At 33.6% G+C, this 26,236-nt stretch overlaps 3 protein-coding genes across 3 annotated transcripts; 2 read left to right on the top strand and 1 right to left on the bottom strand.

The window, feature by feature from the left end:
- Positions 1–2,919: 2,919 nt before the first annotated feature.
- LOTGIDRAFT_211007 (hypothetical protein) lies at positions 2,920–5,899 on the bottom strand (the record flags this gene model as incomplete). Its single annotated transcript, XM_009066943.1, has 6 exons — positions 2,920–3,221; positions 3,616–3,850; positions 4,016–4,170; positions 4,785–4,927; positions 5,077–5,225; positions 5,519–5,899. The coding sequence occupies 6 exons, from the start codon at positions 5,897–5,899 to the stop codon at positions 3,085–3,087; spliced, it is 1,200 nt and encodes a 399-aa protein (XP_009065191.1). The 3' UTR covers positions 2,920–3,084.
- Positions 5,900–9,464: 3,565 nt separating this feature from the next.
- LOTGIDRAFT_155376 (hypothetical protein) lies at positions 9,465–18,935 on the top strand (the record flags this gene model as incomplete). Its single annotated transcript, XM_009066942.1, has 18 exons — positions 9,465–9,527; positions 10,149–10,244; positions 10,484–10,597; positions 10,979–11,063; positions 11,431–11,528; positions 11,997–12,024; positions 12,218–12,290; positions 12,759–12,839; positions 13,485–13,488; positions 13,580–13,741; positions 15,308–15,370; positions 16,097–16,157; positions 16,464–16,515; positions 16,840–16,968; positions 17,596–17,695; positions 17,879–17,953; positions 18,128–18,231; positions 18,818–18,935. 18 exons carry the CDS (start codon positions 9,465–9,467, stop codon positions 18,933–18,935), a joined length of 1,506 nt encoding a protein of 501 aa, XP_009065190.1.
- A 2,827-nt stretch (positions 18,936–21,762) lies between these two features.
- Positions 21,763–24,306, top strand: LOTGIDRAFT_108477 (hypothetical protein; the record flags this gene model as incomplete). Its single annotated transcript, XM_009066941.1, has 3 exons — positions 21,763–22,060; positions 22,463–22,663; positions 22,931–24,306. 3 exons carry the CDS (start codon positions 21,763–21,765, stop codon positions 24,304–24,306), a joined length of 1,875 nt encoding a protein of 624 aa, XP_009065189.1.
- Between the last annotated feature and the right edge of the window lie 1,930 nt (positions 24,307–26,236).

Genomic DNA, 26,236 nt, shown 5'->3' with positions numbered 1-26,236 from the left:
TGTCTAAAAATTCAAACAATATTAAATCAATTTTGTTTGTGATTCATGCCTGATTGAAATAAATTTTTATTGGATATTTTACCTTAAGTTTTGAAAATCGAACTCTTTTAATGTTATGTTATAACGAAAAAAATTCACATTACAATTTCACTATAATTAAATAAAGTTACAAATTCTTGTTTTTAGAAGCTTGAACCTCCACTTTAAAAGTTATCATTCATCATGGATATCTAAGTATAATTAGATGCATTCTTTATAGCTAAATATTATATAAACTAGAAATTAAAATATGTAAGATTTATCCGATGTATCATTCAACATGAATCAACAAAAGACTAAAAGTTGTGTTGTGTGTCCCAATTATAACTGTAATTTTCTTCCTGGATTGATTGAATCAAAACTGTTGTTAATAATGTCCTGTTATGAATAAAACTATTAGTCAGAAATATGTTGTCCATTATGTATGCTATAATAAAGGCTTTTAGTGAATAATATCTTTTATGTATGGTGTAGCTTTTTTATACCGAATGTTGTTACATAGTTTTTGTGGGACTTTGCTACGGCAAAGTCCCAGTTTGTTATTGAAATGTCAATTCTTTTTTTTTTTTTTTTTTTTTTTTCCGATTTTTACACACACCTTCCTGAGCTTAGTCTACAATAGTTGCAGCAACCTTTCAACATTCACGAACCTTAGATATAGGCGACGATGTGCATAAATATATTTTGGATCTTTTTTGCAAAACCGGAAGTGCCACAGTTCAATATGTGCAAGAATATATAATCGGCTCTAGAAGTCGTATTTTTCGGTCGATTTTCTTTGGGTTTGCATTTTTGGAATCTACTGTTAAAATCTGAAAGAATAGCCGTTTCAAAATTTCAAAATTCGAAAATTTGTCGCAGACATTTTTTTTGCCAAATTTTGCATTTTTTTCATTTTTTTTGCTTTTTGTCTGATTAATCTGAAAAAAATTGAGCAAAGACAGTTTAAGAAAGTAAACAAAACGGTACAGTCAAATTTTCAATTTCACTTCCGGTTTAAACAGGAAATCGATGTTCACTTCCGGTTGAATATCTTCCGGTGTAATTTGTATAGGACAAAAAATTTTATGCTGATAGGTAGACAAAGTTATGACAAAAAAACGAAGAAAAAAAAATCTGGAACAGAAGTGAAACATTGGCCGCCATTTTGATTTTTCTGAAATGATTCGATTTTCATTCAGACATAATGGCTCAACCGATTTAAATGATTTTGGTGTCAAATGAAAGAAGATAAAAAAAAACATGACATTAGGAAGCCGTTTTTCGATTCTCAATTTTGCTTTTTTGCAACATCCGGTTGAATTTTTTCAAAGTTTGAAGGGTCATATCTCGTGATCGTGAACTTTGATGACCTTGACCTTCATAAGGTCAAAGGTCATTGACCTTAGCTATCAGTTAATACTTTGACAATTGACCTCCGACATGTACTTCCGGTTTTATAGCTTTCCGAAAACAGCCAAATTGGCAACTTTGGACTGCTCTAGCACGTGACCTAATTAACCTAGAGGGTTAATTTTTTCGGATTCTTAATGTGCTTTTCATGCTCTTTCAAGTGAATTATAACAATCGTTTTTTAAAGCAAAATTGAAATTCGTGAATTTTTCAAATTTGAGTTTTTTTTTACAATATTCTGTTTCTTTGAGCTTGGTGTGTATATATCTTATGACCTATTTTATGTAGAACATTGAAACTTGGAACACAACAAGACAATTTGAATATGAATTAACCTATGACAAAAAAGTTGAGGTGGGCGTGGCACATCCGGGTTGAATTACTAATTGTTTACATTTTGGGAAAGGGGCATAACTCGCATAGGATACATTTGTTCAAAAAGGAACTTTGCACACAATTACCTCATTATTTTGGCCAGTTTGTGTTAATAGGTCAATTGTTTCAGCTTTATAGTTCCAAAAAAGGAACGGGTTTTGAAATTTCCATATTTTCAATTTTCTATTTTGACCTTTATTGACTCTTGTTGATCTATATCTTTTGACCTGTATGATGTAGAAGCTTTAAATTTGGGATACTACATAACATTCAGAATATCAATTAACCTATGCAAAAGAAATTGAGGTGGGCGTAGCACATCCGGGTTAAATTAATCATTATTGACAATTTTGACAAGGGACTTAACTCGCAACGTATACATTTGTTCAAAATGGAACTTTGCATACAATTACTTCATTCGTTGAGCCACGTTGTCTTAGAAGTTCAATTGTTTCAGCTTTATAGTTCAAAAAAAGGAACAGGTTTTGAAAATTCAAAATTTTCAATTTTTGACCTTGACCTTTTTTGACCCTGATTTTTGTAGGATCAAAGGTCATTCAAATTGGTTATCTATTTATACTTTTATATTTGCTGTCCTATCTCAACTTCCGGTTTTATAGCCGTATATATTTAAAAATTTTGATGACTTGTATCTCGTAACCTTGACCTTTGTTGACCCTCTCCCTTTCAATGTTAAATGTCATTGACCTTGGCTATCTTCTGATACTTTCATTTGTGAGGTCTGTCTACTTCCGTTATAACAATCTTCCAAAGAATTCATCTCAACTTTAGACTGCTCTTGCGCGTGATGTAATTATCGTAGAAGGTTGATTTTTTCAGAGTCTTTTGCAATTTGCTACATTTGCAAAGTCCCACTCTGTGCCACGTGTGGCTCTAGTGTTATCTTTGTTTTCATATCATTTAACCAATGTACATTATTTGCTAATATTATGCATAGGCTAATCTTGTCACTTGTGAAATACACTCTTTAACACTGTATCAACCTGCAATCTGTCTACTGATCATTGTTGTGTTGAATTTTATTTCTATTAATACTCATTTTATATTTTCAATAAGCAATATATACAGTAGAAATTATAGAATATTTTATGTACAAGCATATATAATAACAGTGCGCTTTTATTGTACATACAATTAATCATATAATGTATTTAACACAACGACAAAGAACAATTTTCCAATTAACGGCAGGTAAATGAAAACAAAGCTTACCATTATCTTTAATATATAATTTAAGATATCAATGAATGTTTCTATTTAAGTCAGATTTTTCAGATCAGTTTGGAATTCCTGTTTTATCTTGGGTAATAAATCTGGATTGGTGTAAACGTCTAATGCTGTTAAAGCCAGAACCTTGGCTTGTTTTAATGTATACGACTGAGCAGTGGGTGATCCTGAAAAGACACCGAATATAGCATAGATTTCAGACAATTGGGCTTTCAGAAAACAAATGAGTGCAGACTAGATGGAAATTATGGTTTTAAAATTTACTCTTTTTTTTTAACCAAATATGCCTGAGCAGCACAGTAACATTGAATTGCCGGGGATCATACTGTATTTTGGTACGATAACAAACTTGCACATAGGACACAGATTATGTTACATTACTCTTCGCATCTGTTATAATATCTGTTACCTAAAAAACCAACAAAACCCACCCAAGCCAAATCATATTTTATCTGCCACAAGCCGAGATTATCTGTTATGCGATTCGTTGATATTTGACGTTCGATCTTTAATCTACAATATAGCATTCTGTTTCTCCTGACAATTCAAAATACTTCTTACCTGATTCAGTCGCAAAGTCTCTTGTGTGATTGGCCGCTTTCCCTCCAATACTATAGAAGGGTTGAATACTTGGAACAACATATGACACATTGCCCATATCGGTTGATCCCGTGGGTGGATCTGGATCGTCTGATAGATTGATACCAGCAGCAATCGCATGCTTTTCAAACAATTTGACCAAAGTCTTATTGCTTATTAGTCCGGAATATGATTTATCAATAAATTTCCAGTCAACCTGAATTATAACAAAATATTTTTAATAATACTGATATAAAAAACTAAGGGTGACACAATGAAAATACTCAATAAATCGGGGAAAATACAATTAATATCTGAAGCGCTGATTCTTTGAACTTGAACTAAAAAAAGTGAGGAACTAGCTGACAAACGATATTCTTACGGTACATCCAGTAGAGGCTGCGGCACTTTCGAAACAATTTGAAACTTTATCCATTAAGATCTTCAATTCTTTATCATTCGGTGCTCTGATATAATACTCTAATTCGGTTAAATCTGGTATGATATTCGGTTTAGCTCCTCCATTCTTAATTACACCTACAATGTTTTTAATTTGTATCTCAATAGTTAAAGGGAGATTCTGATAAAACTTCAACGTGTAAAACTATGCTTATTATATCTAAACCCTTTTCGCAGTTTCTATACGTTTTCCTTGCAATCGAGCAACTATTTTAAACGACAAATTTGGGAATAGCTATTTAATGATGTATTACGTGGCTTTTTCGAGGATGTTGTATTTTGCACGTCGGACCTGCAACTCTTCTTTTACGAAGGTACGAATGAAAAATTATTGCTGATTGGTTATTTACATTGGTTGTTGATTATGATGGGTAGAAGCCAACTATTAGTTTGATTATTGTCTGATTCCAAAGACAGCAGTGTTGTCTTCAGAAATTACAGAAATCAATTATTCGCTTATTCGTTAACGGGAATTTTGGAACAACCTTGCCACTGTTTTTTGAACAAGTCCTGGGAAGTGGCGTTACTTGGAGATTCTGTTCAATCGATCTTTTTTAATTTGAGTGCCCCAACAACCAAAACAAATCGTAGCATTTATGACCATCTAAGATTAGGCTTCATCTGTCGAAATGGTCGTAAAACTAAACAATTGTGACATATGAGCATTGGAAAAAATAGAATTTGTCTCTCACCGTGAACCCTCCATTTAGGTTTAAACTGTTGTCTTAGACAGGATATACTCTGGTAACACAAAACTGCAGCATCCAGGGCGTTAATTCCTTCCCATGGGAATCCAGCAGCATGGGATGCTTTCCCATGGAATTTAACATTACATCTAAATAAATAGAACAAACATTTGAATCGTCATCTAAATTTCTTTCATTGCATTTTGTGTTTTACGGCTATAATTGGACAAAGTTGAACAGCAACCAATTAATTTCATTCCAAAACAAGGACTTATGAATTACAGTACGCCATACTAACTGTGCAATTGAAAGAGTTGGTGGGTGAGAGTGGTCGAATGGAGTAGGATGTGACATCATAGCTAAATCAACATCATCAAAGACATGAGCATTTATCAGGTCAATTTTTCCTCCACCACCTTCCTCTGCTGGCGTACCAAGAACGGTTACCTGAAGAAAACAAAAAGTTTACACTGGAAGTTTGGCAGCAGTTCATTGGAAGAAACCACCTTGCGAAATAAGAATAGAAAGTTGGTGATTTCTATATGCATCCAGCCGAACAAATCTATCAGTACACCACATTTTAGCTACAAACCACCGTAAAAAATAATTAAAAGTATGTACTTATGTGTAAAAATTAACCTTTTAGCAAATGCGTGAATTAGAAAGTTCATGTATACTACAGAGATCTATATTTGGAACTGTGTTTGTAAATAAATTATATACTTTAATTGATCGAAAACACATACCTTTCCTAATGACTTATCTGAGACTTCAATAGCAGCTTTGATACCAAGCCCAGCTGCCACACCACATTCTGCTATTAGATTATGTCCACAAGCATGACCTATTTCGGGTAATGCATCGTATTCACAGATAACAACGACATGAGGTTTTGATGAATCATCGTCGCCAAAAGTTGCTCTGAAAGCAGTCTTCAACTTGAAGTTTCGCTCAACATTAAATCCGGCTTTCTCAAGAAAATCAGTTAATGCTGCATGAGCGGAATGTTCTTCATAATTTAATTCTGGATTTGACCAAATCGTTTGACTTAATGAATTTAATTTTTCTGCGTACTTCTCTATACCTTTCTCTGTAACATCTTTTAGTTTAGCAAACTCCATGATAGACCTAACGTATAACTCTGAAAATTAATACAAAACACGTTAGGCAAGTTCTGTATTGAACGCTGTGAATGCAAGATGTAAAATATGATTTTACAGAAATGTGGAAACAATGCCTCTGTGTGAGTATAAATCAACTACCTACTGCCTTGATATTATGAATTGAAGCACTATAACACTATAACACTGCACTTGAACAGTTATATGCACTGTAAAATGATGATATATCAATAAAGTACTGTTGCAACTAACCTGGAAATTCAACTTGTTGTTGTCTTGTTATCTGTTTTTCTATCTCTAAAGTAACATGTAGTCTTATTATGATGTAAAATATTTGATGGCCTACAAACTAGTGTTATCTCTTTGTAATATAAATTATAATACTTCACGTGACCCGATATAAGTATGTCATTATTAAGCTGTAAAAGCTGATATCAATGGTTAAAGAAGCATAATCATGTTGATAGTATCTTTTGCCATCTAGACCGTCTTTTAGGCCAATCTGGAGTAAAAGATTGGGATTAAAACTCCATTTAGTCTATACGTCTTAGGACCAATTATTCACTTAATATCTAAAGTATTTGTCGGGATTTCTCCTGATACGTGATTTTAGATAGAATCTATGTAATGAAACTATTTTGTGTACATGTATAATGTATTTCTACAATATTAACTGAACCCCCGCCAAGATTTATTTAACTGAATCCCCACCAAGACAAAATTCTAATTGATAGAATGTGTCTTTAAAGAATTTGTTTCAGTTAGATTTCAGTTAATTATGATTGTGGGTATATAGTATGACAAAGCCTAAAATAACATTAATTTATGGAAAGGGGTTATCGTATACTTCAAAACCTTACTATAGAGTACATACTTTTAAATCTATTAAATCTCATTCTTCTGATTGGTCGTTTTCTTGAACACTGGAAACATAGTTCCATCCTCCCCATCCTTTTGAGGTGACAATCCGGTGCAGTTATCCTAAATCATACCGAGTAATTTCACCAAGTATCTTGTTTCGACTCAAGAAAGTTAAAAGGTTCACAAACTGTTCAATTTACGCACTTGTATTCTAGGGGAATATCGTGGATTCTTGTATTCGTCCATGACAATCTGTGTCCGCTCGGTGGGTCCTATTCACGTAATGTCTTGCTATAAATATGTATTCGTCAAGGTGATGTTTTATTTTAACAACTGAACTTGCTTTTAATCTGATCACTTACTTGGATCAGCTGTCTGATTCTGGTGACGGTTTAAGAGAACTTGGTCTGCACCTGTCCGACCCAAGCTGATGATATCGCCGTTGCACGCTACATGATCGATACGACTAAAAAGCACAAAAGAGCAAAAAGTATTTAATATATTAGATCGCTCGTGTCCTTGCTCTCTCATTTTACGTTCGGAACTGCAATGACAAGAATTTAACGTACTTTACTTTTTTATCAGTCAAGTTGCACAGGTTCGAAAACTATCAGAGATGAAAACAAAATATATGCGATTTTCCTCTTAAAAATAAGGAAAAGGGTTGTCACTTTGTACAAATAACAAAGTAACGAACGCACAGTTCTTGTAAGTTTGAAGTTCTTTAATTTGAATAAACAAAATGTATGTTAATAATTAAATGTTTGTAAATCTGGGTTTCTCTACACTTTAAACTAGATAATCGGAAATTAGCATTAGAGAAGATCCCCTTGAAATCTTTGAATAACAATCAGAACAAATAAAAAAAAACCGTGAAAAAAAATGGTTGGAAATAGCATATAAGAAAATGGATATTATGAAATATGGCTGTTTGAAAAAAAGGACAAAGTAAAACATTGGAAGAGGGTGTTAATTTCAAGTCTAATTTCGGCAATCTATAATATGATACTTCAAGGTCGATCTTATCGAAAATATAAAAAATCAGATGTTCTATTTGAGAATGAAATAGTCGAAGCAATAATTATTTCTCTCGGGTCACAATTGGCGAAATAATGGCCATTTTAGTATGGGGTGTGGTTGGTTGCACAGGTTGGGGTTAAGACCAAAATGTTGACAGATTGCTGCTCGAAAACTATTAGAGATGTACAGTTTCAATTTCGTCTGAAGGGACTTGTCCATGTGAATTTGTTACGTTCTAAATTTCAAGTTCCTACCTTGCAAACTCTGGCCGATACAGCACTTTAACTTTCAGACTTTTACCCAAATTTTGGTTATACAAAAGGTTATGCTGTGAGCGTTTGCTTTTTCTGGGCTTTTTCTCAATTTTGCATTCATAAAACTGAAGAATTTGCTTCCGCCAAAATCAAGAAAGAGCAAAAACTGGATGTTAAAAAATTTTGTTTAAGAATCATCAATGCTACTCCCCCATATACACAAAATCTGTTTTGCTGTCAGAATTGCAAGCTCTTAAATAGTGGTTTGACAATCAAATTTTACCATTACTTCGATTATTATCCCAATGTTGATTGATACATCTAAGTGACTTACGTAAATAGAATATTGTATGTCTGCCTGACAAACTTCCTGCCACAAAATACTGAATAGGGTGATGGTTATGCCAGTCCAGTACAACGCATTTACCTCGAAGTCTCAAAACACACAGTATAGTCGTCATATTTATTATTCTTCAAATGTGGAGTAAAAAACACAACAAGAAAAGGCTTGCTATATACCAAGAGATTTAATGCTACTTAAGAATTTGACATCGTGATAGCCTTTTTCATTCTTTCAACACTGTCAGTGCTTGTTTTTCTACTGTGTTGAAAATATACCACAACTAATATACACTTTAATAATCTTGAAAGAATACTACCTCTTAGAATGGAGTAAATATTCATCAGATGGACTTACTAGGTGCTATGACTAAATAATAGAATATTCATATAACACGATATATCCATTAAACTGAGAAATAATTTATAAACGGTTCTAAGCGTGTTTCAATATTACTTAGTTTAATCGATTATTACTTAGTTTTATGGATTTAGTGGATTATAGAGAGATAATGTCGTATAGGTTTTGACACCAAGAGATCATCCTAAGAGGTAGTATATTTTTAAGAACAAAAAACAAGAATGATCTGATATTGCGTTAAACTGATAATAATAAAACAGATCAGAGTACTTACATTAATTAATACCAATTAGACTCAATCACATTAGACACTAGTAATATAAGACAGGTTTCTTATACATTATAGACACACCAAATGTTTAATACAGACAGCTTTGATCTTAAAACCAGTTGAGACGAGAAGGAAATAGCAGGTTTTGTGGGCGGAATGAATGAAAGGAGTAGATAAGGAAAGCTTTAAAGACGTTAATATTATGATAAACACTGTGGAAGTTTCATTTAACAGTTTACAATTGTGGAGAAGACTACACACACAATCCAGTGCTTTCGAGGATCGAGCAGTATTTGTTCACTTTCTGAATAAAAGAAAATGTGTTACCATAACTTATGGAGCCTACCACTGAGAAAACGGTTTCCTGTACTAGAGTAAATATTTCACGATTACTTATAAAATCTAATCAGAACGGATGATTTATTCACACTGGTGGAATGAGATGTGCAGCTCTTAAGTATGGCATATCAAGTTTCTGTAGCTTCCTGGATAAGGAGACATGGACAAAAATATTTCCTCCTTGTAAGTATTTTTCTTTTTTCATTTTTATATTCTTTCTTTCATTTTGTACCATTTGAGTTAATCAGCCACTTCCAATTGATTTATCTGCACGGTTGCTTAAATTCATTCATTCATTTCTACATTTATTCATTCTGTATATGAACTGTAGAAAGGTCAGTGGTGGTTTAGAATTATAAACAGAGTATCAAATAACTAGAATAAGTAGGAAACGCCCTTTAATCATTAACAACCTTTGATCTTTGCCAGCTGATTAAACCACTAACATGTGGGAATTATTAATATCGTGGCATGATAAAGATTCTTCAACTATTACTCAAGTATACAGAAATAACAGGACGGCCCAACCTTTCGAATTTGCCTATAGCATTCTACGAGATAAATCGCCTTTGTTGTATCAGCATGTGACATATTTATGATAAGCTACTGTTGAAGGATGTATTAAAGCCGTTGTCCTCTTGCCCCCCCCCCCCCCCCCCCCTCCAAAAAGGTCCTAAATACCCTTGTCAAAATATACATAGTTGATAACTTTGTTTTTTTCCCCAGAAATAGAATGACCAATGTACTTTTCAAGGTAACAATCCGACATGTATACAGGACAACAAAATATTGTGTTGTTTTCAGATTGTGTGGATATGTGGTTGTTTGTTTTTATTCTACCGAACATTCTATTACTTTAAAGATGATCCTTCATTTTTCTACGTTCGTCAGATATTAGGGGTAGGTCTATAATACATTGTTACAACTTAAACTAAAACTAAATGATTAATGAAGGAATGTGTAGAACATGGTAATGTCGACAACAAATCCCAATTCTGGGAAAACAATTTAATTTAATTTAATATAAATATAATATTGTCTTTGTTTTCTGATTTTATAAAGTAACGTTTGAAATTGCAGTTTAAGCAGAAATCCACTAAAAACTAATTTCATTTCAGTTATTTTTATATTATTTTCAGGTTTCGATGTGCATATCACGTGGTACTGCTAGCATTCTTAATCTAAATTGTGGACTAATATTATTACCTACATGTCGCTGTATACTTACATTCATAACATATCTTAATTCAAAGGTAATTTACCATATACACATCATACCAACCCCATTTCAGAACAGCTTTTATGACTTCATAATAACTTGATAATCACTGGACTGTCATCACTTAAACTGAAAGCTGTTAATGTTTTCATACAAGTCATCAAATATGTTTTCATTGTACAATTCCAGTTCCAGAGGAGGGATTGTAGTTAAGTCAGTTAGAGTGTTGGAAACTAACATGGGTTCTTATCTTGGTCGGTGTGTCTGTCTTATGACCTTGATTAATCTTTCCTCAGAGCTAATAAGTTTGACCAAGAACCAGCTAGTAGAAGGGATCCTGGCGAACCGAAAATGGTTGCTTTCTTATTCTTGTATTTGTTTACCTTTTAGTAGAAACTTTTTTTTAATATTACAGGTCAGAATTTCAACAATACGAGTTATACTGGAGTCATGTAAAGGTTTTCATAAAGTCTGTGCTATTACCATAATATTGTCTTCTGGTTTGTTTTGTTTTTCGTTACAAAGAATTCTACTCTGGATACGATGATGTAGCACAATTTCTTCTATATAACGTAAAGCATCAGAATTTTACATTCAACAGAATTTAAGCTTAAACTTTATCTCTTCTATAAGATACGATCGAAATATCGCGAGGTTATCCATTATCTTTCCAAATGAAAAAATTATTGGGCCCGTTTAATTATTTTGAACTAAAGAGTATAGAATTCAAAACTTCTAAAGCCCACGACTAAAGTTTTGGTTAGCGCCTATCCCATTTCTGTGTGCCAAAAGTATCATTTTCAATTAACATTTGTACTTAACTAAGCCTCAACTCATAACTAACTCACTTAAATTGTCTTGTTTCAGTAATACATGTTATTGGTCATATCTTTAACGCTTTGAAATATTCTCTGTATTATAACTATCAATATCCTGAGGTAAATGGTGCTTCTTACCCAAACCAGGTATGTATACTATTCATATTACTATGCTCTGGAATAGAATTTGAAAAATCTTAACCTATTTGATATCTCGAAGAAACGTGTTAACTGAGCTCCTTTACATTGAAAATTAGCTTAGAGCGCGCTAAGGTTGCCATAAGCGTGGTATAAGCGTGAATGGCGCGCTATATGGTCGCATATGTCATAGGTTGATAGCGACTGTAATTTGTAATATTTGGGGACACATTTTAGTCGCCGTTAGATTGAAATTGGCCGCCGTCGATTTTGAAACTATTTTCAATTCAAACGCATCTTTCACATATGCCTTTGTTTTTGGTGTTTGGTCAAGTGAAAATTTTATTTCGCCTCATAAGTTGAATAGAGTGGCTAATGAGAGTTTGCTCTTGTAGCTAGGTCAGAATAAAAAATTTCATAATTTTAGTCATCCCACGTTTTTTATTAATTGATCTCCTTCTCTTCTATTTTTAACAGAACCCTATTTTCATCATTCTATGGACAGGTTAGTAAAAAGTTGTACATTTTACTTCGATATACCTAGATTTTGATACCAACTTTTAAATACAAAGCAACACTGAAACAGATTGCCAACTGACAATCTGTATGATCCATGCAGAAGCTGTTAGTGTCACAAAATATAAAGTCTATAATACCTCTTTCGGATCCCTGTAAATCATGATATTCTATAATTACAGTATCTGGTGTGACTGGTTTACTAATGGCTTTAATTCTAGTCCTCATAGTTACTTCAAGTTATAAACATATCAGGTAGGAGATGACTAATTTTTGAACAGGGAAAACCAAAGAGGTGGTCGCTATTTTCGATTTTTTGAGAGTATTGTTGGATGATACGACTAGAATCAAAATTACCAAAGGTTATTCTAGAATTCATGGGTTGGCAAGACCTTCCTTAAAATTTGGATTGGTGTCACTGTCCATCTGGGGGGAACATCTTCAACAAGTTTTGGTTCAGTTGTGCCCAGGTATTCGGCTGCAGTTGCTTAACGCGACCTTGCGACTAGCGGAATCCGAGAGCATCTGGATTCTCTGGTTGGTAGCATCTAGAAAACCAACCATTCAGATCACATTTTTTGTTAGTTTTTTTTACGTTTTAACAAACGCGTTTCACTCGTTTCAACTGCGACGAATACCATTATATGCTTTGAATCGCAGGTAATACCGTGGCCACCTTTGGATTGAAATTTTCAGTAATTGACATAATTTATTATTTTCCAGAGATTCTAATTATGAAGTATTTTATTACACACACCGGCTGATATTTATTTTCTACGGTTTATTATTAATACATGCTGTGAAGTAAGTCTGGTTATTCAATAGCTTTGTTTCTCTGCCCAATGTTCCTCGTAATTTGACTAGGGTCATATCAAAGTTTTACGAATTGAAATGGCAAGAATTGCTATCGCGTCAAAAAAAACTGATAAAACGACAGAGTAATGATAAATTCGGAAAGTTTTTAATTCAAAATAAAAAGTGGAAAATGTCGTATGTGAGCCACCGTACGTTGTTTCAATTTTTTGACTTTTAAACATTGTGCATTATAAATTTGCTAAGATTTTTTAGATTATTGAATTTTCCAACACCAATTTCAGGGGACCAATTAGACAACAGAAAAATGTAGAACATCATTGGCCTGGTTGCAACCTTTCAATAGATTATGTAAATACAGTAGAACTACCATCACAACCCGAGTATACGTTTAGCGACAACTTCCACAATACAACACAATGTACAGAAAGACCACAATTTCAACATATAGGCTGCAATGTATGGATTTTATTAATTTAAGATTTTAGTGCATTATTTAAACCATGCAACCCAACCCAGTCCACCCAACCCTTGCATAGAGCAACTTACTGTTCAGAGCCCTGCTCAAGCTTCTCATATAATGCTCTGCTCATTTTGTGGTGGTAAGTCTAACCTCGTGCAATTTTTCATTTCAAGGGAGGTAACTCAAGCTTAAGTCTTGGGTGACTTTGTTTAAGAAGTGATGTTCTGTTTATAAATCAGATATAATTAAAACGTTTTCATCTTTTCAGTCGTGGGTTTGGATCGTTGTACCTTTGATATTGTATATAGTTGACGGTATAATACGTATATTTAATAGAAAAACAACAACTATTACCAAAATTACGGCGTACACTGGTGATGTTATAGAACTTCAGTTGAAATGTGATGGATTGAAAGCAATACCGGGACAGGTCTGTGCAACTATGTATATTTTTCCTGGTGGCTGACTTTACCCACAATCCATGATTTAAGGATTGAACACAATAAGGGGAAGAACTTTTTCTGACCAAGCTTTGCTAGTGCGGAACTCTCAAAAAAAGCATTCTTTTATATTTCTACGTAGGTGGCTCCTCAGGTATGATTGTAACACGAAGCGGTTGCACTGCGGTCATGCAAATGCTTTGATCTTTCTTTGTGGGTTAGTAGCTTTCCCCAAAATGCTGCACACTTATGATGACGGCGCGTAGCTATGCACAGCTATCAATGGCGAGAATGTCCCATCCCAGTTAGGGTATGCCACATGCAGTCAAGGAGGTCTTCCCAGGATATTCTCATGATTTTGCACAGGCAACGGAGTTGGAACTGGTCGAGTTTCTTTAGCTCCTTCTTCTACAGTGTCCATGGTTAGCAGCCATACAAAATTGAGGTTAATAGACTGCCAGTGGTTTTTATCCGTATTGTCAGAGTCTCCCGAGGGAGGTGCAAGCCTTGAAAGTCTGTTTGACACTTCTTTTTTCCATGAGGCCCTCCACGTTCATTCTGGTTCCTTCGATTTCGATATAAGGGTCTGAGGGGTGAGACCTGGAGCAGGCTGTAGCAACGCTTCCTTAGGTTGATGGTCTAAAGTCCGTTGCTCCTGTAGATTTGATTCATTTAGTGCTGTGAGGACGCAATCATCGGCAAACAGTAATTCTCTCATAAGCGCCTCTGTTGAGTGAGTTTTCACCTTTAGACGCCGCAGGTTAAAAAAACTGCCAGATAGTGACCCAAGCGTAGAGAGCTGCAAAGAGCGAAGAGCAAACATAAGGCTGAAAAGCGTGGGTGCCATGACGCAGCATTGTTTTACCCCATTTGAAACAGTAAATGGGTCTGATACCACTCTTGCCATCATGCCTTCAAATTATGACTTATGAGGATGACAAAGAGAATGTAGAGTTTTTGGTTTCGCTCCTTTTATTGGATGTTTATTAACACGAAGGTTATCTGTTTGTTGTTGGCGTCAAACCTGTCCTTGCGTGTTCGTTTAGGGTGTCCTGGTACGTCTTTGGCAGTGTCATAGACTACAGTTTTGAAGTTTGCCCATGCTTTCTCTGTATATGCTTCATCTGACAGGTTGACCACTAGGTTCTTTTTTTTGTCTCCGTGTCGGTGAGATTCTGAACGCCCAGCTTCTTGGTGTCAGTTTTCTGTTGGCGATAATAGGAGAATGAATAATCTCAGCAAAACGTGATCAGTCCAACCGTCCACTGTCTTCATGGCCCTCGAGATCCGTACATCCTGAATGTCCCTGCATCTGGTGATTATAAAGTCGGTAATATGCCAGCGCTTCAAGCGAAGATGTATCCACTTGGTCTCGATGTTGTAGAATTTGAGCTCAAATGCAATGAGTATTATGCGACGTTTTGGTCTCTGTTTTGCTTGCCCAACAGGGTTCTTACGGTGAAAGAGGAATTACCTCTGCAAAGAGAAATCCCGAAATTGCCTTATTTATAGGTTTACTTGTAAGTTAATATTCTACTTTTTATCTTTTATTTTAGTATGTTCTATTGAAGTGCCCAAGAATTTCATTATTTGAATGGCATCCATATTCTATCACTAAGGTGAGAATTACATCAAAAATTTAACGCAATGTCATCTGAGATCACGCTTGTGTTTGAAAGAGGCATACTCTGTGGTAATTAATCACGGATCTTGTATTATATTCCAAAACAAAAACAAAAACGATTATTACCGCTTTCTCTGTGCGAAGAAAAATATTTATTGATAAAGTTACAGATATCCATTGCCTTTGATTGTCAGATTATAAATAATAGATGTTAATGAACTGAAGGATGTTCCTAAATGTTTTCTAAGCCTAATTGTATACTGTTTAACGTGATTCGTCTTAAATTCTTTTTACTACTTGATGACTTGTGATACGGATTGCTTATATGCATATATGTATATTAATTTGTTACTCTGTAGTATTACTATTATGGTGCGGGCACACGAACGGTCTTAGTCGATGTTTTTTGCCACTTACTGGAGTCTTGTCAAGAGTTTACGGGCACAAAAATCTCCAGTCATTCGTTTTCAACTGATAATCACATGCGGAGCATGCAATTGAAGGAGAATGAATCGGATTGGATGATAGCGCTCTGTCTTACAGACGATTAAATTATCGGAAACAAGTATCAAACTTGTTTGATATTATAAATCCTGTCGGCAACACGATAATCTTGGGAACGCGTCGAGGATTTTAATCGGCGACAAAAACCAAGACCATTCGTGTGTTTGCACCTTTAGTTACAGAAAAGGTTCTGTATGCCATACATTATATTTTACAGTGTCCTGATAAATCGTCGAGTGGTTTCAACTTGTGTTTACGACATAAAGGAGATTGGTCAGGTGATTTGGTAATTATTAAAACTTACGACAATGTTTGTAAAGTATGACAGTTGCTGAAACAGATATAAATGTTATCCACTTTTATATTCTCAAAAAAATCCAGATTTAAAAAAAAGCAGCAATCTGATTGGATAATAAAACTAACTCAAAAAACCGAATTTAGTGATTGACAAATCAGATGCCTAAAATACTACAATCATTTTAAGTTAAAATATCCAGATACATAAATGACATAACCTTTCTGGTGATATTTGTACCCACTACTGGAATAAACTTTTCGACGAATTTCCATCATTTGCTTTTCAGGAAATATACACAAGGCATTTAATACTGAACTACATTATGAAGACATAGTGAGGTATGCCTGTATTATTCATTGGGTTTTGGAGGAAAATAAGGCAACATTTTGAGTATGACTACACTATAGATCGTAATTATAAAATTTAAGGAGGCTTTCAAGTCGTTATTTGCAAATCGAAGACTTAAAATGTACATTATGTACCTCTCGTTCAACGTCTCAGATTCTGACGTCACTATAGCAAATATTTTTAAAACCAAATCCTGACGGACGGAATCTTGATACTGAAATAGTTAGAAATCCTTTTGAAGAACAGATGTTATAATATAAGTTTCAAGACAAGACAACACATTTATTCTTGGCAATTGCAAATCTGCATTTTAGATCTCCAGAACTAAAAGTTGATGGACCGTACAGTTCACCATTATGTGAAATGAACCAATCTAAACTAGCTGTATGTATTGCAGGTGGTATAGGTGTTACTCCTTTTATAAGCTTCTTACTTAAACTACGGTAAGATATGTTACGGTATCTTTTAGTCTATAATTTTACAAACTAACAACGGTATCCCAGTATTTTTTTAATTACGTAACTATTACTTGGTCTCTTTGAGTGTGTGCGTTCTACCACATAATTTCTAGATTTTTGATACACCCAGATCACATTGTATTTGTTTATGGTAGCGAACCTGTATTTTCATTTGAATGTCAAAGCCACCTTCTGCTTTTATAAACTGATACTTGACCAACATTTTTGTGGTGTTTTAGTGTTTTGTGTATTTATGTCATTTTAAACTATTCTGAATTGACTAACACTTTCCGCTGTATTTGTGTATTCTGAGTCAATAATCACACTTAGATATGCAAATGTAAGAACAAAAAAAATATTGTAATAATTGCACCTTTGTTAGCGTCCTGATAGCAAGTTCGGGTCTTCTCCTTTACTGGTGTAATATAGTAATATAACACTGAAAACACTATGTAAATGGTATGATAAACGAAAGGTTCTGTATGCAACAGGATATGTTTAAGATACCCCGTCACTGAAACACGTACTATCATTATCCGTCTTCATATAGACCAGGAGCAGAAAAGAAGGATGTGCAACTTTTCTGCAATTTATAATTTTAATATATTTTAGCTATAAAGTTGGCAAATTAAAGAAGTTATATTTTATATGGATAGTTAGAGATTTGAGTCATTTAGCATGGTTCATGGAAGATATATTACTATCGCATCAGGTAGGCGGAAATATCCAGCTATCTTATCTCACTCTTAACTTATTCATATAAATTTTCCATCTTCTTAAAACAAAATCATAAACTCTTGCTTCCATAAGACCAATGTGAACCTTTTTACGAAGGACATTTGATTAGTAAGATAATACAGTACAGTACCTCATGCCAATATTATTTACATTTCAGTTGTTGGAAAGGAAGTTTCCAAATAGCTTAGAGGTACAATTCTATGTTACTAATAGTGATAGTACAACAGAACAGGTATAATTCTCCACATTGATATTTTCAGACATCCTTTCCATCATGTTTTGGAGGAAATTCAGGATTAAACATTTCAGAATGTATATGCAATGTACCAGGACCATTATTTGATCATTATGAATAACATTTTTAGCATTTTCTTTCAAACTTGATCAATTTTTTCTTTATTTTCAGAGACACTTTTCTGAAGATTCTCTAAATTTCATTCAGCCACGAACCATGTTCCACAGACCTGATTGGGCTAACGTCTTATCTTCAGTATCCCATCTCCATTGTAGGTAAGAGCTAAACTCAAATTTACACTAGGAGTTATTTTGATATTAGCTGTTTACACCTGAACCTCGACCTACCAAAGCTAATTCTGTAGTCCGATTCTTTTAATAATCATATTGACTCATCATTTTAACTCATATTGCAGAAGTTGCAGGAAGTTTACTAGTTAACAGTTACTAGCATTCTTCCATACATACATAAATTACATATTATTACCGACGGCGTGATAATAATGCTAAAATCGGATCATGTTCATTTTGAAGAGAGAATGACCTACAGTTATCTGAAATTGTGATATCCTTTATGCATTAAAATCTACATCGATATCACCGTCGTTTGTAGGAGATAGGCCTATGGATATCTGAAATTTTAATCCTATCACATGAGTTTTTAAAGTTGTCCGTAATGGACATCCTATTTTATGCAATCAGATCTACCACGACATCACTGTATTTTGTACGAGTTCTGAATTTTGAGTCTTTCTAAGTTAGACATCTTCCTTTATCAGGTGGTTGAAAGGTAACAATTACTATTCAACAGAAGGTACTGGAACTTTATTTGTTATAATTTATATGTTTACCTTTGTTACAGGAAAACTGTAGATGTATTTGTTTGTGGACCAAAGCAATTGATATATGATGTTAGAAAGATTACTTTGAAATGTTGTAACAAGACGAACCGATTTCTGTTATTTGAAGAATCTTTTTGAAGCCTATTTTTTTGTTAGCTTGTTATTGATAAAATTTTAACCTTGGAATATATTTTGACAGTGATTATTTTGTTTTTATAATCGTATTTACTGTATAATGTAATATATTATCATAAATCATATTCCCATAGCAACAATGACTAAACACTAGGAATCCTAGTAATCAAAAATAAAGATTTTATAATATCTTGTTTGTTTGTTTTTTATGTCCTCCAATTTGAAACATGTCGATTTCAACGACTCAAAAATGTTACCCAACAGAATTCAAAAACATGAAAGTGCAATAATTATGGAGTAAACACGGTTGTTCATTCAGGCTGCTTTAAATAACACAAGAATATAACATTAGCAACAATTAATTGTGCTCCTAATCACTAATTAATTGTTGCTAATGTTATATTTTTGTGTATATATATAACTTCTTGTACCATATTTCCTCACTTCACCTGAAGATGACAATGTACAATTTTCCGTACTTTTATAAAATATTTCGTTTTAACAAATTACTTATTTCGCTATTACGAAATAATTATTTCATTTAATATTTGATAGTATTTCGTTTAAACGAAATAATTAATTCGTTTAAACGAAATAAATTATTCTTTAAACGAAATAACGTCATATTTCGTTTAAACGAATTAGTTATTTCGTAATAAATATATTATTATAAATATAAATAATATAAATATTTCGTTTAAACGAATTAGTTATTTCGTAATAACAAAATAACTAATTCGTTAAGACGAAATATTTTATAAAAGTACGGAAAATTGCGCCTAACGGGTTCCGTAACTTTGCTTTATCATGATAATTTTTTTTTGAAACTTTATTACATATAAAAGAAGTATATAATATCAATACATTAAGTAATGTATAACTGCTTTTCATGAAGCTTTTAGTTACGTCTGATGTCATTTACAATACAGTCATGTGGACAACAATATTATAATACGTACTGTAATTATGATATCGGGTTATTGAATACTGTCTAATTAGAGTTTTTGTGAGTAGCTGTATTGTGATTTCTAGTTGTATGACAGTGTGCCAGGAGTGTAGATATTGAGATATTATTGCTTAATCTTCAGGTAAGTTATAATAGTATTTGCTGAGAAAATTGCTCAATATCTAAAATATTTACTTCTTAAGTCATATCGCGTAATACCCGTTAGCATTAAAAGACAGTATGTAAATAATACCTTTCAATTGTAAGGAAACCAACTTCAGCTGGTTATTAGTGCTATCGGCACACTTTGATATAGATATACTTATTGCACAGCATAATCCAAAGTAATCCAAAGTTGCTTTTGGATTTGGGGACTACTTGTGGTCATTTGGATTAGTTGAAAGTGAACCTTTATTTCATTTTCTTGAGTATCTCATGTCGTGTGAAGTAAGGTATGCTTACATTACATAAAAATTCATTAATATTATATACATGTACACTAGAATAGAAGAGCCACATCTCCAAGTCTTGTGGAGAAAGAACTTCAGAGTAAAGAATCTCATTATTCAAGTCAAGTTATATAGCCCGGATTATCCAAATACAAAAAAATACAAAGCTTGAAGGCAAAGTCGCGTTTTTTATTTACGTTCGAGAACCATGGAGGACATTTTCGGAGTGATATATATTATTACAGCACATCTGATTCTTTCTCTCAGTCACATGAAGAGATCTGGGATGTGTCTTTCAGGTGCATGTTGTCTTGAACATAATTTTCATTTTGAACCTGATACTGTATAGAACAACTCCATTTTATAATGATGGTTACAAGGCAAACTACAGTGGTTACTTAGACAACCAATGGAATTAATACACAAAGCTTGCTAGTAATTAATATTTACTGGACTTGATTGCTAATTCTAATAATGTTAGAAAGTGAAAACTGTCAAATTGTCTCATTAGTAAGGACCCCCTTTGGCGTAATTTTGAATACTTTTTAAAATTATTTTGTTATAACGAATTAGTTATTTCGTTATTTCGTGGCTCCGCCACTGACTGTTGGTTTCATTCAAACTGTTAAACAAGTCAGTCCATACTACCAAAGCTGATTTCTGTGTTTTTATCGATTGAACTAAAGCTAGATATAAGCTATTTCGTCCCTGATAATTTATCATTTTAATTTCTATTTTAGCAGTAATAATGGGTTGTTATAATTTTTCCACGTGCCTTGATACATCAGGCAAAATCTTTGAAAAATATGCTCGATTTGTCAGCCGTTATCCAGTTGTATTTATTATCGTTCCTGTTATAGTTTGTGGATTACTAAGTATCGGTATGCTTACTCTTACATCGGAATCTGACTTGATAACCTTATATGTACCAGTTAACAGTCGCTCTGCCACAGATATTAAGAAGATGGATTCCCTTTTCGCTGATAAAACCGATACAAATTATAATGTACAGAGTCTCCTGAAACTAGATATTTCGTCAGTGGTAATATTTAAAGCAGTTGATGGAAAAGACGTACTTGATCCACAGGTTGTTCAGGAGATTAGCAACATTATCCTCAAGATAAAACAATTTTCGATTGATAAGAATGGTAAAATCATCACCCACAATGACGTTTGCGGTGTCGCCATGAACCAATGTGTTATAAGTGGTGAGGAAATTTTAACAACGTCTTTTTTGTCAGCATACAGAGCAAGGAATGTAACATATCCTAAATGGACAAATCAAATGAGGAAGCCATTGGACTTAACTTTCAATCTTTATGGTGATACCGTGAACGGCACACTGACCTTCGTCAAAATTCTGAAAATTGTATTCCCCCTTAGGCAGGTTAATGAATCAATGAGTGAACAGTGGGCGACTGTGTTTAACAAGAAAATGTCCGAACTGTCAACTAATCTAACAGAAATTGCCCACAGTTCTTCGACTACCATTAAAGAGGAATTTCAAGAAAACACCACGAGAGATATATATCTATTTGGAATATCTGTTGGTTTATTGATAACTTTCTCATCGTTGGTATTATCGAGTTGGAATTTTGTATCCAGTAGAGTTTATTTGGCCACTGCTGGTGTAGTAGCTGTATCTCTAGGTATCGGTGCTTCTTTTGGACTTGTTAGTTCTTGTGGGCTCTTCTTTGTAGATATCATTGGCGTGATGCCATTTTTGGCTATAGGTGAGTAAATCTTTGTCTGTAGCCGTGCTACATGAATAATTTATGTTTTGAAAAACTCAATAGAAATAGTTTTTTCTTTAATCCAGGACGTAGAACTGCATTCATTCATTTTATTTCTTTTATCCAGTAATGGTGTTTCGAAGTTGTCTTTTCTTCCATCCCATTTCCTCTATACGGGGGTTTTTAACCTTTTTCTTTCTATTACCCCTTTCAGGATTCATGATCGATTCCATTATGTTTTGACGGTTTCTTTACGCCCACTGTCCAGATCGTGCTTACTATTTGATCGGATCATGTCTTTTCACCTGATATTAATTTTCATCCAGCAAAATGTTAGCAATTAAAAGTGGGCTAATTTATCATATTCTCACACCCGGATATTATTTATTGTTATTGATATAGGCGTTGGTGTCGATTCGATGTTTGTTATATTGTCTGAATGGTCAGATCATCATGATAAAGCTACAGTTGAAGATCAATTGGGGGCTACATTGAAGGGCTGTGGTGGATCTGTAACCATTGCTGCCTTGACTGATATAACTGCTTTCTTTATTGGATTGTCGTCCAGGTTTCAAAGTATTAGAAATTTTTGCGCATATACCGGTATGTATTTAATTTATGAAATATACATCTACATTTAGATGGTGATTGTAATATGGCAGAATAATGACGAAGTAAGGTCATATTGTGTTGTTGAATGGTAAGAATACACGGTAGTGGAATAGCCACGACAATTTGCTGAAATGAGTTGGATTAATATTGATCCTGAAAAATAAACGAATGTTCAAATCCATTAATTTGTGATAAAATTGCTTATGTTTTGAAATCATTATTGTGTTTTCTTATGATCCTATCTATTTCTTTTTTCAGGTGTTGCTTTGCTGTTCAGTTACGTCTGCCATATGACCTTCTTTTTGGGATGCTTAACCATCCATGGCAAAAGAGTACGAGAAAATCGCCATTGTGTGACTTGTACCCCTGTAGAACAGAATCCTCAAAAAGAAAAGTCATGTCGTTCTTTTGTCTGTTCTGGATCTCAACCAACAAAACGTACAGACGAAGAAAGCTATTGTGAAAATATTCCCAGAAAGATTTTGTCGGCATTTGTGCAGCACCCAGTAAGCAAATGTATTATATCAGTACTATTCGCTGGTTATATTGCTATCTCAATTTGGGGATGTTTGAATCTTAAGCAAGGGCTTGTGCTAAATAATCTTGTCAGCGATGATTCGTATTTTCAGAAATACTTCAAGTGGAATACTGAGAATTTTGAAGATACGTTTGTTTTGTCAGTTGTCTTTCAGCAGATGAATTATCTAGATGCGGGTAATATCCAATCCATGACAGAACTGTTATACACTCTAGAAGCTGAATCTACAATCAAGGATAATTCATCATTATGTTGGTATCATTTATTTGCCAATAGTGCTTACTTCAACACAAGCTCCAATTCTGCTTTCCTGTCAAATTTACAATCATTTTTACCATCAGTGCCTCACGTAACTAATGATGTCGAATTTTCCCCAGATGGAACATTAATCAAGGCATCAAGGTGTTATGTTTTTTCAAAGAACATACGAGATACAACTGCCCAGGGCGAATTTATGCTACGAGTAAGGGAACTCGTTGATGCATCAGAGCTTAATGTATTTGTTTTCAACCCAGTCTTTATTTTCATGGAGCAGTACGTATCTATATTGTCTGGTACCCTGTTAACAGTTGGGATTGCTATTATTTGTATGTTTGTGATTACATTGCTATTAATGCCGCATCCTGTAATGGTTGTCTTAGTAACAGTTAACATGTTAAGTATATCGCTGGGAATATTCGGTTTTCTCTATATCTGTGATTTGACCCTTAGCTCAATCACAATGATTGACCTTATTATGAGTGTTGGATTTTCAGTTGATTTCAGTGTTCATGTCTGTCACGGATTTGTCACGTCTGGAAAACCAACTCGTAAAGAAAAAACTCTAGATGCCGTAAAGACCTCAGCATCGCCTGTGGTCAATGCCGGTCTGTCATCTTTAGTAGGAGTACTAGCTTTGGCTGGTTCACAGTCCTACGTCTTAAGAGCTTTTCTGATCGTAATGGTGGTCGTAATTTGTTTTGGACTAGCTCATTCTATGTTGCTATTACCTGCGATTCTATCTGTGATTGGACCTGTAGGTCGCGAGGTCGGTGAAAACAGAAACACTGGCAACCAATGTAGACCACCAGATGAAATTTCTACTACCACAACCTAATTGTTTTGTGCACATGAAAGCATTATATGAATAGACGTTTCATCTGTTCATACAAAAAAAAAATACTTATACATACAATAATATGTCAAATATTTTAGCTGATTTCCCTTTTTGACAGTCTTGAAGATATGTTTTTTTTTGGATGATTACAAAGTTGGCTGACTACACGGATGACAGATCTTGGCTGAAAATAAATTGGCGGATGAAAAAATATCTAGTTTATGTTTCAATTTTAATTCATCACTTTGGCCTTCAAGTACATTGTATTCCCACTCGTTCTTGATATTATCGATGTTAGCTAACATACACGCCAAGTTTCATCAAAATCTTACTAAATGTGCAAACGTCAATACTTTCCTCAACGCTGGGTTGGAACACAGTCTCTTTGTTGCAGTAGGTGTCGGCTTTCACAATCTAATACCAAAATAGTACTATTCCATTGACGAGATATTTTGGCTAAGTCAAGAGCGATTATTACTCAATAACGGTTCAATCAAATCTCCCCATTTATAAAACTTGTGAAATATTATGATAAATTTACATACCATCAACTTGTTTTTGGAAAATGGTCAAAGAAGTGCAAATAACTGGTATATTTCGCATAAGATGAATTTTTGAAGATTGATGTTATCAATTTCGTACTATCACGTCAAACCAGGGATGCTTAATCAAACGTAAAACAATAAATTGTATTGTATTATATGTTTTTATTCCTCCATTTTCAAAGTGTATAAATATTTGAAACTATTACAAAAAACATTTTTTTAACAATACGTGTTGAAGAGCAAAATTCAATGTGAACAGTTATATATGTAGAAATATGTTTTAGGATTTAAATTGTCAGAGAATTTATGTTTACCTTAATAAGATATGCTTTCAAATTGGTGATTTTTATAATTTGATTTATTTGGGTTATTGCTATTTATTTTAAAAAAAATTGTGGAAAACTCAGCATAAATAACTGACAGTACAATGATGAGATATTAATGAATTTCTACCTTTTGTCAACAACAAAATGATTATAGAGATCTCACATATGAGATAAATATATTGATTTTTTGTCACGAAAGACTCTTGTTATAATTTCTGCCCGCTGGCAATGACCATATAAATAGCAAATTGAATATTGTTCATTAAACCCATTTCAAATCCTTTCCATTGAATAGTTTGTTATTGTAAAATAAAATCGATGAATGTTTGGTTTATTACATTGCATGGAAGACAAAATACACAGCAAACAAACTTTGTACAACAATGGACCATCACCTTGTTAACTACCATGAGAAAGGGGACATCCTTACAGTCTTATAAACTCAACATCTGTTAATCAGTGTTACTTTAAAGTTGCACATAAATTTCAGTTCCACATTTAATTCAGTTTTTCTTTTCCTGTTTAGGATTTGTTTTATTTTCCATCATTTCTTTCATGGTAAGCCAATCTTGCTTTTCTTCAAAAAATTTGATATCACTACAATAATCATATACAGGTGGATAGTTATAAATGTAAAATGTTACAATGGGAAAGCTTGTATATAGTACCATTCTCAGTAATTCTAACTGATATCTCTTCATCTTGATCAATTATCACTATAAATATATAAATATCAGTACCAGTATTAAAATAACAGAACATTTCATTAGCATGATATTTAAAAAAAAAAAAAAACCAAAAACACCATGAATCACATTTTTCAGAAAAATAACACCACTATTGATATTCTTTAAAAAAGTCATTTTTTCAAAAAGAGTGTTCCTAATTTAGATATAACATCATAGTGTGATACCTCCACACTTACCATCAAACCATTTAAGGAATGAAAGTTAATTTTCCCTAGAAATTTTGAACTACAAACACAGATGACTTTGACTATTATTAATGGTATGATATCAACTCCAAAATTTTCCATTTTAATGATGACCTTCAGATTGG

This window comes from Lottia gigantea (genome assembly GCF_000327385.1).
Source record: "Lottia gigantea unplaced genomic scaffold LOTGIsca_8, whole genome shotgun sequence".
In the NCBI taxonomy this organism is placed as follows: Eukaryota; Metazoa; Mollusca; class Gastropoda; family Lottiidae; genus Lottia; species Lottia gigantea.
Note: the sequence above shows the minus strand (reverse complement) of the source record. Positions and strands in the feature narration are given on the sequence as shown.